We start from the raw sequence: 14793 nt of genomic DNA, 5'->3' as shown, positions 1-14793 counted from the left end.
GACAGAAAAGGAAGGGAAAATAATAATAATAATAATAATAATAATGATGATAAAAGAATATACAAAATAAGTGATACACAATGCAATTGCTCACCACCCACCAACCGATGCCCAGCCAGTTCCCGAGCAGTGGTCACCATGCCCCCGGCCAGCTTTCCCCCAGTTTATGTACTGGGCATGACGTCACACGGTATGGAATATCCCTCTGGCCAGTTTGGGTCAGCTGTCCTGGCTGTGCCCCCTCCCAGCTTCTCACTGGCAGGGCACGAGAAGCTGAAAAGTCCTTGACTAGTGTAAGCACTGCTTAGCAACAACTAAAACATCGGTGTGTCATCAACATTATTCTCATCCTAAATCCAAAACACAGCACTGTACCAGCTACTAGGAAGAAAATTAACTCTATCCCAGCCAAAACCAGGACAATTATTTTGATTTCAAAAGTAGATTTTGAAATAGATATATTCCCACTAGATATAATCATAAATACTATACAATCACAACAGTTGCCAATACTTCCCTCATGTTAACCTACTACAACTTATAAGCATGAGTTAGAGCTTAAATTTTAAGAACAGTATAATGCCACAAGCCCTGAAAAAGTCAAATCCCTTGGAACTTCCTCCGACCCCATTCTTAACATCGAATTCTTAACCCCACCTTTTTCCCCAGCCTCTCAAGCTCCTCAGCAAACAGGTCAGTCTTGCAACATATCCTTAAGGTCATCAACTTACAATTAGGGTGTTTTTTTCTAGAAAGCAATTTGCAGCCAAAGACACTGAGGACAAGACAAGGAATACTGACACCCTTTTTATTCCCTGTATTAGTTCTTGAGGCCTCCTAAGCAACTAGACTTTGTAACTACATTGTCAACCTGCTCACTTGACAGTTGGTCTCCTCCAAATAGCTTTTGAACTTAAGGTCTGTTTGAATGAAATTTGACAGACAAGGTGATGAAGCTTCTAAATGTTTGATAAAAAACTGGTGACTGGTAAAGAAAAATAAGCTGCAGGCAGGGAGGAGAAGCTATAGCTGCAGCTGCTGCTTTGAAGACTATAACCAAAGCAAATTTGTATAACACTGCATTTGCATCAGGGGGCACCCTGTTTACACCCAGCAGATAAAAATGAGACATGAATGAAGACATAATGCATTTACGTGTTTTTCCATCATACTTGGGGGCATTTCTGTTAAAAGTGGAGCTACCCCAAAAACTGCAAACCTTTTTTTTTCATCAAGGTGTAAAATCGGGCCACCCTGGTCTGAAGCTATGAGGCATCACAGAAAAAAAAAAAGTAAAGAGAAGCTAGCAAAGAATTCTCCTATAAGCAACTGGAGCCACATGTGTCTTTGTTAGCTGTACTCTTGCTTAGGAGCAGAAACAACAGCAGCTGCAGAGCAGTGCAGGCTAAAAGACAGACAAGGTCTTGCTACCTGCATAATTGACCGAGCTGTGCGATTCGATAATCCCAGCCTGTGAGTGAAGCGCTACTGCAGAAGGTAGGGAACAGTCAGCTAGCATAGCAGTTGTCCTACCAAGAAATCAGAGGTATCTGTAAATAGTTATGGCTATACTTTAGGAAAGGAGTAATTGGTTATTGAATATTACCTCCTTTATTTGTCAGGTGTCTTTTCCTTTTCCCCCTAGAATAAAGTTCTATTTATTAAGCATTTGATACACTATTTTTCACGCGGGGAAGACAAACCACTTTTTGGTGTGTTTTCCCAGATTTCTGGAGAAAGGTTTAGGATGGATGTTTATTACCAACTCCTTAAAGTTTGAATGTGGATCACCTCTTACTGTTACAAGTCAAGCCTTGGTAAAAGTCATAGACATAAACAAGCTTTTGATAAGCTAGTCAAGAGAAGTGCCACGTTTAGATAAATATTCCTATTCCTGCCAGCAATCTGTTTATAGAAATAGCTTCATTAAAACAACACACAAAACTTACAAGCAATAAATATAAAAACAAGATAAGTATTAAAAAGATATCAAACTGGGTGAGAAATGATAAAAATACATTATACTGACTCAAGTACAACCAATATTTAATTAACTGCTCTGACTGTGCCTGAAGTGCTTGTCCATGCTGTACTTTAATAATAGAGTCCAATCCTTCTTTTCCAAAGAAATCAAGGACAAAACTCTCTACAGTGGGAACAGAACCTTACTTTTACTTGTGCGGTTAATTTTGCAGGAATTGTACAATTTCTACTGTTTATTCATAGTGTTTCTATTTCATACATAAAAAATACATAAGCCACTGCCAAGAAAATGATCGGTGTCACAATGAACAGCACAGAACAAAAGAAGAAAAAATGAACCAACAATCTGAAAACAATAGACGACTAAGGGAATTATGTTATAAATTACCTAATCTGATGCCTTTCTTCAATATGACTGCCCATTTGAAAAATTAAACAGTATTGTAAGTAATGAATGGGGGTGCGATTTGGAACACAGCAATGATGTGAATATTATTTTTAACTGATGAGATGTATTTCAAATGTCTTTGACTATTTACACAACATTTATTTCACCGCTTTTTTCCAATATTCCAGAAGAAATTCTGAATTATTATGATGAAACATTATAAAAACATAAACAAAAGAAATGCCCTACTGCATCAGAACAGTGGTTCACCCAGCCCTGTATTCATCTCTCACAGTGGCAAAAGACAATTGTGGTTAGGAGAAACATATGACCTGCTCCCTTTCCGCAAACCATTCCTCTTGTACTTTTCCAGTACCCAGAATCATTGTACTAGGGATTTAAAAGAGTACTTATCTGCTTAGTCCTTCTAGCATCCACTTAAGGACCTGCTGTCCATGAAATTTTCTAAGCCATTTCTGACCCTGCTGATACTGTCTGCCTCCACATCTTTCTGCAGCAACAAGTTCCAGAAGTTTACTACCCATTGTGCGGGGACTATTTTTATCCATTTTAAACTGATTCACACTAGTTTTGAGTGCCCCTGGTTCTCATATTATAAGAGTCTCCATTTAGCTTATCTACTACCAGAAAACTGTTCAGTGTGTCCTGAACTAACTATAAAAGAAAGCCACTGCTTCAGCTCTATGCATTTTAAAATGCGATTTCTTAGACACCAGACATGCTAAAAGTTGGATTTTTTTTTTAATAAGGATTAATGAAATGGGGTAAGGGTTACCTATTATATTTCCCTAAGTTTCTCAGAAAAATAAGTCAAAGAAAAACATCAAAGTCAAACATGTAAACCCAAGACAATTAGATAGCTAACACCTTTTTCTGTGAGAAGCTGATCTAACCCTTCACACCCACCAGGATTTGGAAAATTTCTCACCTGAATCTGACCTTGCCATTTTGGGCTCACATATTGAATTTTTGTATTTTCTTATTCAGAGGTTGAATTTTGTATTCAAACTTCAGCCATTCCTTGACAAGTGATTACTGCCTTTTAAGAATGTCTTAAACTATCCTGAATAAAAGATTTTGAAGACAATGAGACAACATCTTCTCCTTTCTGCTTAGCAGCAGATATCCTGTGAAAGGTATGAATCTCAGTATGTACTGAATTATTTTAATAAATACAAAAAAATTACCAGCAATTCTCTGAAGAAGCCTATGAAGGCTACTACAGCCAAAGAGCACACAAAACTGCTCAGATTGAGAATGCGAAGGCAGCTTTATGTCACTTCATGCCATGCCTAGATTACATCAGTATTAAGCCAGTCAGTCTCATTCTGTGTACCAGTCTGAAATAATGTAAAGCTGATAGAATTCTGCTCTAAATTTTCTGCAGCTGGAAGAGTAGCAGGTACTCACATAGAAGCTATGGACCACCAGCTTGCAAGGGTACCTTGAGCTACATCCCTTTTCCAAATCTGAGGGACATACTTGTTTCCCTTTCACTAGTTCTCTGCCAGATAAGGATCTGTAAAAACAGGGATATGGATATAGCCATCATCTGACCACAAATATTTCAGCATATTTTCAGTTCAACTGTTTTTACAGTAAACAGAAAACCAAGACTGCATAATACCCGCATACATAAACTGGACCTTCTTAATGCCAGGCTCAGCAGCACACTGTTAGAAGCTAAATATTTTTCATAGTAAAACACTACTGCACAATGCCTGCTTAAAGAATCACAAACATAGTATCTTTGATGGATAGTCCGGAGACTACCTTCCATAAGGCCTACTTTCCTCAAAATCTGCTCAATCACTATATAATCATTTACCTGCTGTTTGCAAACATTAATCCAGGGTCAAGGTAATGGCCCTGTGACACAACACATATATAAAACCATGCCCTTTTAGCATTCATTTATAACTTCAGTGGGCTACTCTGATTCAAAAGCAGACTACTGGTTTTATCAGAGCTTAGGCAGAAGTGACATAACACCACAAACAAAATGCTGCTTCTAGCTTCGGCATTTTTTCTAACACTACTGCAGTGCTCTAATGGCCTAAACAAAACAAGCATTACACCTGCAGACTGTAACACTGTTGAAACAGATGCAGGAGTGGCCCTGGATTTGGTCAACAGACATCGCAGAGATGGCTATGTTTTCGGTTTAATGCGTGTTGCTGATGCACAAGAACTACATATAGTAAGTATCAATGTAAAGGCTGATTTACACAAGACTATGATTTTAAAATAATGAGCCAGATCATTAAAAGCTCATGTTTATTGCTTTTAACAGAGCAATGTTGATGTAATTCAATGAATCAGCTCTGATTTACACTATCTCAGTATTCATTTGTGCATGATTTAGTGTATGTAAGCTTGATTTCGAACAATGCTGGATGCCCTTTATTCTCTTGACCGACAGGATGTTTGCATAAAAGATGCTCTGAACAGCTTTATACAACACTGGAAATTAATCTGTCCTGTCTCTCGTCAGGTCTCAGATGCTATGTTCAAAACTTATATTTGGAGGGTTTCTTATTCTGCAAATGGCTAACATTAATTAGATCAATGTATCCTGCAAGACAGGTATTTTGTTATTATCTTAATTTTGGAGATAGCTGGGTAACTGGAGGGAAGGGAAAAAAGCAGGGGAAGCCAAAGGAGATGAAAATGCCACTCAGCAAAACAGAGGAAGGGCTGAATAGAGAATCCATATCGGTCATTTCCTATTTCCTTCCTATTTCTATTTCTGTTTCCGAGAGAGGATACATAAGCCTTTCTCAATGATTGCCTAAATGCTAAAGCAAATCAATAGCAGAAAAAGCAATAGAATACAAAATTTCTTTAACTAGTAGACAAAAGAGACCAAGGACATGCAGATTTACTAATACACCTGGCTACCTTTTAGCTGCTTGGCTATGAAACTAGAATCCAGGCACACATGCACTGTTTAAGAAGTGTATTGCACACCTCAGTATGGCAACTGAAAAAACAGGCTAGTTTTTGATGGAGCTGCTTAAGACTGCCTGTTAGGACAAGAAAAAGCTCAGAAAGTGACCCAAAGCCCAGATTCCTATAGGTCTTCAGGTATACTTTCAAAAAACCTGATGGATTATTTTGCTTTTCAAAGACAAGGATGTGGCAAGTGATACTATTGGGTTTTATGCAATAGCCAGGTAGTTAAAGGGCTCATCTAGAAAGCAATCGGTCTTCTTCAGCATTAAGAGATTTAAACCCTCAAGTCTCCCGTCCTTGAAGAATACTGCTGCCATGCAGCTACGTGTGTGCCACCCCTGTGAAGTGGAGTCACTGGGCAGTAAGACATGCAAAATTCATTGGATGAATGAGAAAAACCATAGTTGTTTCTAAAAAGGAAAATCCCACTGTTTCTACATTTTAACCAATTATTGACTATATAAACTGTAGAACCATAACCTGGAATAGGGACCAGAGCTGAGGATTCACACTTCCAGGAGAATGCTATGACCACTAGACTACCATGCTTATGTTTTGCTTTGTCCCCTTAATGAATTTTGCTGTCTCTGCAGTCCAGGGCCACAGCTTCAGCTATCACACAGAGTCTAGAAGAACAGAAAAGACCCTTCTATCTCTCTTACTGCTAAAGAATTCTCCCTGTAAGGTCTCTGTACCTTCTCAGACCCAAAGCCACCAGGTGTGGTCTCCTTCATACTGATCATGTACACTATTGTGCAAGAAGTTATGTTGGCTCCACTGCCAAGATGACATTAAAAAAATAATGTAAAAAAGAAAAGAAAAGACCAGAACATTATTTTGATTATCTCCATGCAATAGTGTGCATCAAGCCTATCACATCAACCCCCTTAGAAACTTAAGCAGAGCAATTCCTAGCAGCTGGATCTCTACTGGGTTTACATGGGAGTTCTAGAATCATAAGATACTCAAGTATTCACACTAGAACAGTTCTGGGCTTGTGCAGTGCAGAACTCTGGTGCCCAAGATGCTTTTAAAACAACCAAGAAGGCACCATATACGATAATTTTTTTTCCAAGAGCTATCCAGCAGATGAACAGAGGAATTTCCTACTGCATATTTGGATGTAGACACTCAATTTCACCCAAGCTCTGCTTTAGGCTTTATTGAATCCAAATGCATCCTGCTTAATAAAAAAAATATTTGCCAGGGATGAATTGGTTTCTCTGGCATTTCACAAGTTTGGATGACAAAGTGAAGGTATTTAGTCATTTCAGTTTTAGAGGGCTCCTAGTGAATAGCACATTTTACAAAAGACTATCTTACCTATCGTACGTTGCCGTTCAGTGCAATCCCATAAATACAAACCAGAAAAAAAGAGTCTTTCTCACTGTCTCTGTTCTCTTCTCTGTCTGCATTGTACTAATATGTTGACTAGCAGCTTGAAATTATTGGGATTTATAAAATAAAATAGAAATACTAACTACTCCTAGGCAGAGAATAATCATGTGGCTAGCAGGCAGGATGGGTGTCCAGGACAACTATATTCTTTTCCTGATTCTGCCATTGAATAACGTGTCTGTGCAAATCACCTAGCCCCTATTTTAAAAATAGAGACAATGCTAAGACATACGCATACTGCAAAACTGGTGTTTAACATGACACTGGTGGACTCTTACTAATACAAATATTACACTAGACTGCAGTAACTCTTTCTCAAGGTCTTGTCTATACAGAAACACTCTGAAAAAGGAATCTGAATGGATGAAATTTCATAAAACCTGAGGACACTTATTCAGAGTGAAGGGCTTTGCATTATTTTATCTAAATGACAAAATAAAATACGTCTGTGTTCATTCTGAATGTTCGTCCATACAGGGGTTGCATTAAATTTAAACAATCCATTCCAAATGTGAATTGAGATTCATTTTCCTGCAGAAAAATCCAAAATTGTTTCTGTGGGCCACAGACAATTCTTAACACCACATCCCATTACACTGGCAGCCAAACTCAAATTCTGATTCTCCATCCTATTTGCTCAGGAGACTGAACACACTAGAAGAATTTCAGAGCTAAGGCTCCTGACTTTGTAGGGTTTATTACAGCTTTGTTGCATCACTCCTTGAACAAACAGACCAGGAAGCAAAGTTCTGAAAGAGTACTTGGTCACTAAGGACATTTGAAATGGATGTAGCTAATAATTGGCTGCCTAGACAACTGATTTCCTAATAGATCAATATGTTCTATGTGAAAATCAGAAAGCGGGAATGGCAACCTTTTAACATTGGCATTTTCCCTACTTGATGGATGCCAGGTTAACAACAGCCTCTTTTCACAGGCTCTCAACAAAAGGATAAGAGGCAACAGTTGTAAGTTGCAGGAAGGGAAATTCTGACTAGATGTAAGGCCAAAAAAAAATCATGGAGAAAGTGATTAAGTACTGGAACGGCCCAGAGAGGTTGTGGAACAACTGCCTTGGTGATATATAGAACTCAGCTGAATCTAACTTTGAAGTTAGCTTTGCCTTGAGCAAGTGGCCGGACAAGATGACCTCCAAAGGTCCCTTCCAGCCTAAACCCTTTCTACGCTTGTCAGCTCAGAAAAACCTTAATAAGGAACTGGGGAAGCTACATTAAAGATTAAACATATCTACTTCAAAAAAAGTTTCTTTCAGACCAAACTTCTTGTACACAAACTCTTTTTTACCTGCACTTCTATTCCAGGGAAATTCATCGGTCCTCTACTTAACTTTGGATGTACTGGAAACTGAATGCTCTGTATTATCCAGACGACACTGGGAGTCTTGTGAATACAGTGACACCTATTCCATGGCAAGTAATGGCACCCAGGCAGAGTCATATGTCAATATTGCATTAACTTGATCTTCATCTGAACTGCCCAGAAATTTCTGTGCCACAAAATCTCTAAGTGAAGACTAGGCTTTAATATGGCTCACTATAAAGTAAAGTCTATTGAATTCTAGAGTTGTTAAACGTAAGCTAAAGATTTGGAAAAGGGTTCACTCCTCAAATAAGTGCAGCTTTATTTAACTAGTTGTCTCAAAGGAGCTATACTCCGCATTCCACTGCTGGTGGCAGTACTGATGTTTTAAGAATAATTTGCTGACAATTTGCACTAGAAATTATTTTTTTAAGCATGTTCCTAGTATAGTAGCCAGAAATACCAGTGTTATATTTTGTCAGTTTTCGGTCATAGCATTTGTGGTATGACAACATGAAATATTGGTAGTGTCAGTACACATGATATGTAGCAATACTTGTCCTTTATTGCTGCGGTCCAATGATGTGGTCTGGAATGAGAACCACTAGTCCAAAACTTTATTTAAATAGGAGAGTGGTGATACTACCACACAGGACAAAGCACGAAGGCCATCAGGAGAGAAGAGAACACATTTACTCTTTTTATCAAGATGGGGAAAATGAATGGAAGAAAAGGTCCATCCACTTTTTGATAAAGATTTATGTGACCTTGAGTATCTCTGGCATCCTAACTTCCCCTGCTAGCTAGTATTATCTTACTATAAATAAGTATTAGAACAACTGAGAAGGCTGGTTTAGTTTTCCATTGTCTACTCAGTCATGCAAACTGAGAATTAAAATAAAGGCTCTTGTAGAGGGACATCCTATTTTATCTGAATACAAATTTTGAGTGGCACCAGATCAAACATTCCATTAATGACCACATCTGTTATTCTTAGAAGTACTGTACATTAAAAGGAGGCAATTTCTATGATCACCTACATCCAATTAAATCCAGTGAAAATAACATCATAATCGCGTTTTTTTTTCCCTCTCAGGACTTTGGGCAATGTAGGATTATCACATATACAAGCCAGCTGCTGAAGAAACCTCAACTATATGGATTTAATTGTACATTAAGTCCAGGTAAAATAACCACTGTTGTAAGCCAATGCTTACCTCAAACCAGCCATAGTACCAAATTACAAGTCTGTGCACTACTAGTGTATGGTAACCGTAACAGATACATTCATCTGCTTGCAATTCATATTTTAGATAATTCAAATGGAATGTTAAGAATGAGTAATAGAATTAAGGTTACCCTACGCTTCTAAAGCAGACTTTATTAATGTCAGATGATATCACCATTCCAGTCCATCAAAACACGATAACGAATGTCAGGAAAAAAGTAAACTTGGAAAGAATGCCTGTTTGGGGTGGTAAGATTCTAAGGTGGAGCTAAAAGATTTATAAGAACATTCATTCATTTTCACAGGTTTGGGTTTTTTTCAAGTTACAGGACAAACCCATACTTGTGGAGTGAGGGATAGGCATTTCACTTCCAAGGAAACACTTGCATTTCAGTTTCTCATCATGAGTTCACATTAAAGGCACATGCACACGCCCAACAGTATTAATATCCATTGCAATATTAGTGAATTCTCTGTTTTCACAGTTCCTCCTGATTTATTAGAGTGCAAAGATTGTCCTGTGAAAGTTGAAATCTTAGAAGTCACCGAGCAACATAAAAATACTGCTGCAAAGGCCCTGGAGAAGTTCAACAGTGAGGGTAACCACACAAACTACTTTGACGTGGACAAAGTTGAAAAGATGGTAAGTGGCATTTTGTCCTAGAATTACTTATAAATGACAAAATTTTGTGTGCAGCTCCAAAACCATGGGACTAGAGCTCAAACGCTTCTAGGATCAGAACTATTGCTTGTCACCTCTCAGCATAAATCATCTGTTTAAAATTGAAGGTCCTGCTTCTGCAAAGACTTGTTATGAACTTTACTTTAGGCATGCGAAAGCAAAAGGATTTCTCATCTCCTAAAAACTATGGCAGTGTGATGGCATCCAAAATGTCAGAGCCTTCTTTGTGTGCATATTTTTATTTTGAATGCCTATTTGCCTATCATATCATAACACACTAAAGTTTATTTGCTACTGACCAGAGTTCTTCAAGATGTACAGTCATGTGTATTATCACAGTCATACATTCTGTCAACTGAAGTCAGATAATATTTTACTCAGAATATTTAGCACGTGGGTACAACACAGAGTGGAACACGCTCAACATCATTTTGACTCTCTGCTGCAGAGCAAAGCAGCACTCTGAGAGCTCTGAAGGACGGGAGGTAAATTTGTATCTGTGCTGTACCTCTTGAAGAACTACTGGCTCTGGTAAATAAGTCCTCCATCCTTCAGTGATGTCGACATGAAGACTTATTCTTTGGGTGATTTGAAGTATAACTCTCACATCACCACATTTTCTTGTTGGTACGTACTGGAGACCTTCACTTAAACAGCACAGGATCACTGTGCCAACACGTGTCAATTCAGGACACCTCTGTAATGAGGTCCCATGGCCCCTACCATAATACATGTTGATCTTGGAAACTGCCTAAATTATAGCATGCCACCCCCACCTCCCTGCAGCTTTTAATACTGCTCAGAAACTTAACAGTGTTCTACACTGTAGTCCCATGCAGGATATACCCCTACTCCCATTTAGCAAGTGGGTGTTTTCAGATTGCCTGGATTCGTGGATTTCTCCCTAAATGCTTTGTCTTCACACTTTGCCATCTTTAGCTACAGTGACAATTTAGATTGTACCACTGGATTTCAACAGACTGCATAACACTTAGAAACTATGAATTACGATAAAAAATTTTACCATAAAGTATGTGCATCCACTTTTAACCAATTTAGTTAAACTAGTGAAACTTGTGTGCACACACATGCTATGGACACCTTCAACACAGACTTGAAACAAACTACTACTACAGTCGGAAATTAAAATGAAACACCTCTTTATGGATTTTAATAGGATCACAAAGGCCTTCTCCCATATTCTAAAGGAGTAATGCCTTCTTTATGAATAATGCCACTGACAACAGAGAAAGCAACAATCTCACAGTAACTGGCAGAATTTCATCCCAAACTAACATCAGCACTGTAGTACTATGCACTCCCATCACTGGAAAGGGGTGGTTGCCATCCAGTAGATCTCTGTATTTTCACAGGAGCAGCAGTTCAATTTAGGGAGAAGACTCTAAGGACACTAATTCTTAAAAACACACACTATAGAAGTAACAGGTTTTATAACATACATGTACTAGACAAAGAAATAAAGCAACCATTCCTGGAACTCATAAAGGTGTGAGGCAAGTAAGGTATAAACTATCTAATCTATTTTCCTTACTGAATATGCGTATATGTATGAACATTTCAACAGCACAGGTAATGAAACCATGAGGTAGACAGGATTTTGACAACAATACGAAGTATGGTTGCTTTTAAAATTACAGGACTTTAAATACACCTTGTTACCACTTCTTGTTTGACCTCTTGATTTCAGACTGCCTCCCGTGAAGGTCACATTTTAGGATTCTCTATAAAAGAGACCAACTGTTCTAAATCCACACAACAAGCAGATCAGGCATTGGAATGTGATTTTCTGGATGACTGGCACGCTGTAAGTAAAGTCTTAGAATGAGAACTGGTACAATGGGTGGCACCAGGAAGATCTTCCCACAACATTTGCAAGTGTTTCTTATAAGCATGCACCCAAACTCAAAATGAAAAATCCAGCATGTCCAAGTCCAGATCCTAATTTTACAGCTGCTCCTTTTTATTCTATGAGGAGCCAATCTGAACTCTCAAATCTAAATGTAACTGGAGTCTAGCATATTACAGACCTAGAGCTGAGCTTTTCAGTTTGAATCTGGTTTTCACATTCAAATTGTGGCCATTCCCTAGTAAATCATTCATGCTATTTTCATTAAAACTTTTACACTAACATGAGTCATAGATCTTGAAAAAAATACATGTATTATGTCATCCCAGTGAGCCCAGGGTTACTTCTTTTTCCTCTACTGCAGGAGAATGGACAGCGGAATAATTCAGGCTTGTCTGCAGATTACTATTAAAGTACTCTCCTCAGCCCACCTTCCCATTACATAATAGTCTACACCAAAGAAACAACTAGGCAAGATCATAATTTCAGAATAAATTATTCCCCAGAAGTGAAATTGAAGGAGTGAAATAAAAATATGGAAAAAATAAAACATGTAGAACTTTTGTTTTATCTACACCCATTTTCTCCTCTGCCTCTTTATACTCCAGAAGACTGGAAAAGGTTGTGAATGAACTGGTAGCGGAGCCAAAAGTTCACTAGAATGAAGCACAGGCCAGACGGCTAGAGGTTTTGAATTCTGTTCTCAATGCTGCCACCACTGGTGTGTGAGTGTAAAATGCTACTAACGTTTGTAATCATTGATCATAATAGGCTACTAATGGCCCAAACATATATCAAGACAAAGCATCCACTACAGAGAGCATACACAGAACCCCTTATCTGAGTTCTGTGCTCATTCACATGAGCAATTCCACACACAATGACTGGACAGGAGGTGAAAGTCACAGCAAACAGGATGCTAAGGGATGTAATGCTAAAAGATTACAACAAATTGCTTTTCAAAAAATAAATATGGAAGAAAGCTCTACCTTGAGCTTTGTCTGAAACAGCATAGCTACACAGTGTCTGTTTTCGAGGACTTTGAGCAAAACTTCAGAATAGCCCAATCTGAACAGATGTTTGACAAGCAAAGACAAAAAAAAAGGAATAAAACTCAGTCACCCACAGGGTACACATTTTGGAGACATCAGTAGCTGACCAATTTCTTACAGACATCAAAAGGGAAGTAAGATAGAGAGTAGTAATGCTCTAGATGCATATGGCAAAGTGGTCTTCACAGTCAAAACCACTAAAAAATGGCATATATTTTAATCACTGACAAGTATCACTGGTCAGAAAGCTCAGGATCTAGCTAAGTTATGTAAACATACTTAGGTATTGAAGGAACTAGCCTAACTTTTAAAATGTTGAACTTTCAGTAGCTGCTATTAACTCTATCACACGAACCCAGATGTGCATTTTTTTTTTTTCTTTTCTTTTGCTTAGCATGTGGGATTCTGCAAGGCAAGAATTATCAGTGATCTGGATGAACCTGATGAAACAGATATAAGCTGTGAAATCTACCATCCCTGGGTAGGTACTCACTTACTGAAATGTCTCTGGCTATATCCTCATGCAGGCTACAGCAACCTCACTTAGTCCAGACTGACAGATGATTGCAACGGCTGTTTATGTCCCTCTATTGCCGCCTGGGTGTGATGCAGCATGTCAGGACAGAGTGGCTTTCAACTGCTAGGTTAATCAGAGCATGAATTAGAATTGAGCTGTCCCTACTACTCCCTCCGAAGGTGTCTTCTCTCAGTCCAATCATACTCCTTAGTTAAAGCGAGTAGAGATTGGCAAACAAGTTCAAAGGAATTTTAGAAAGCAAGAGGAGGGGAGATGATCTTTATCATATTTGGTATTCCAGTCTATATTACAACAGCTACTCCAGTGTGGGTTTTATTTTGTTTTGATCCATCACAAATTTTGCTCCATTGGTTATATCATTTCATTTTGTTATGGTGTAGTATTTCCAGATGATTTTCAGTAATTTGGCATTTTACCATCTAGTCCTTCTCTTCTATCTTGAAAAAAACACATTTTTTTTTTCCTTACAGATCATCAGAACTGTAAATGCAAACCTACTAACTCCCACCTCTCTTTCTTTCTCACCACTTCTGTCTTATTAACATCTCACTTAATACTTCCTCCACTGGTGTTTTTATAAACAGCAGCATGACTATGGGCAAAGATGCAGATATTCAACTCTGGGACAGCCACACAGACACCCCCATCATCATTTTGGTCACAGGCATCATCTCAGGCATCATCACAGGCATCATCACAGGCATGGATGTCCACCCTCTTCTCAATCCAGACCTGAAGACCCTGAGCATAACCATAGTTTCAACGAAGAACATCAAGACAGCCATGAAGGACCTGCTCCTCCTCCTCCCCCCCACTGTGGACCACATCACCACCTTCACCCTCCACACTGCTGTCCTCCACCTCCTCCCCATGGTGGACCACATCACCACCCTCCTCCTCCCCATCATAGGCCACACTGTCCTCTTCCTCCTCATGGACCACATCACCACCATCCTTCTCCCCATCGTGGACCACATCATCCTCCTCCTCCTCCAGGACGCCCTCCTCATCTCTATCATCACTATTACAGACATCACTGCAATAAGACAAGCATATCGGGAAAGTCCTTTCCGCTCCAAATAACTGGAGCTGTCTATCGCACTCCAGTTCTAAACCATCAGGATTCTCTCACACCTCCCGCTGCAAACTTTCCTGAGCTATCCCAAAGCAACCCTCACTCCTCCAGCACTGGTGAAGGTATTCCCTTCACTGGCTCAAGTCTAAAGGAGATGCCAGAAGCTCCAGGTTTTCCAGATCACCCTACACAATCAAAGTCATGCCCAGGAAACCCCAAACTTGTTCTTCCAAAAATTTTGTCTTTATTTCCACATAGCTCCATGGCAGAAAATTCTCCTACATGA

The 14793-nt window shown here is 38.9% G+C and overlaps 1 protein-coding gene across 1 annotated transcript; it reads left to right on the top strand.

Moving 5' to 3' along the window:
- The first annotated feature begins 4394 nt into the window (after positions 1-4394).
- On the top strand, positions 4395-14793 carry HRG (histidine-rich glycoprotein). The gene is made up of 7 exons (XM_009321739.1): positions 4395-4592; positions 8068-8175; positions 9162-9249; positions 9779-9936; positions 11684-11800; positions 13289-13375; positions 14017-14793. The coding sequence occupies exons 1-7, from the start codon at positions 4395-4397 to the stop codon at positions 14791-14793; spliced, it is 1533 nt and encodes a 510-aa protein (XP_009320014.1).

This window comes from Pygoscelis adeliae, unplaced genomic scaffold (genome assembly GCF_000699105.1).
Source record: "Pygoscelis adeliae isolate BGI_AS28 unplaced genomic scaffold, ASM69910v1 Scaffold223, whole genome shotgun sequence".
NCBI lineage: Eukaryota > Metazoa > Chordata > Aves > Sphenisciformes > Spheniscidae > Pygoscelis > Pygoscelis adeliae.
This window is presented reverse-complemented; position numbering and strand designations above follow the sequence as displayed.

Bases quoted from the DNA above. Each gene is read 5' to 3' on its own strand.
- HRG (XM_009321739.1), top strand. From the start codon at position 4,395: ATGCTGCTTCTAGCTTCGGCATTTTTTCTAACACTACTGCAGTGCTCT. The intron at 4,593-8,067 runs GTAAGTATCAAT...CTTCTATTCCAG, and splicing joins ATGCACAAGAACTACATATA to GGAAATTCATCGGTCCTCTA. The intron at 8,176-9,161 runs GCAAGTAATGGC...TTTCCCTCTCAG, and splicing joins ACAGTGACACCTATTCCATG to GACTTTGGGCAATGTAGGAT.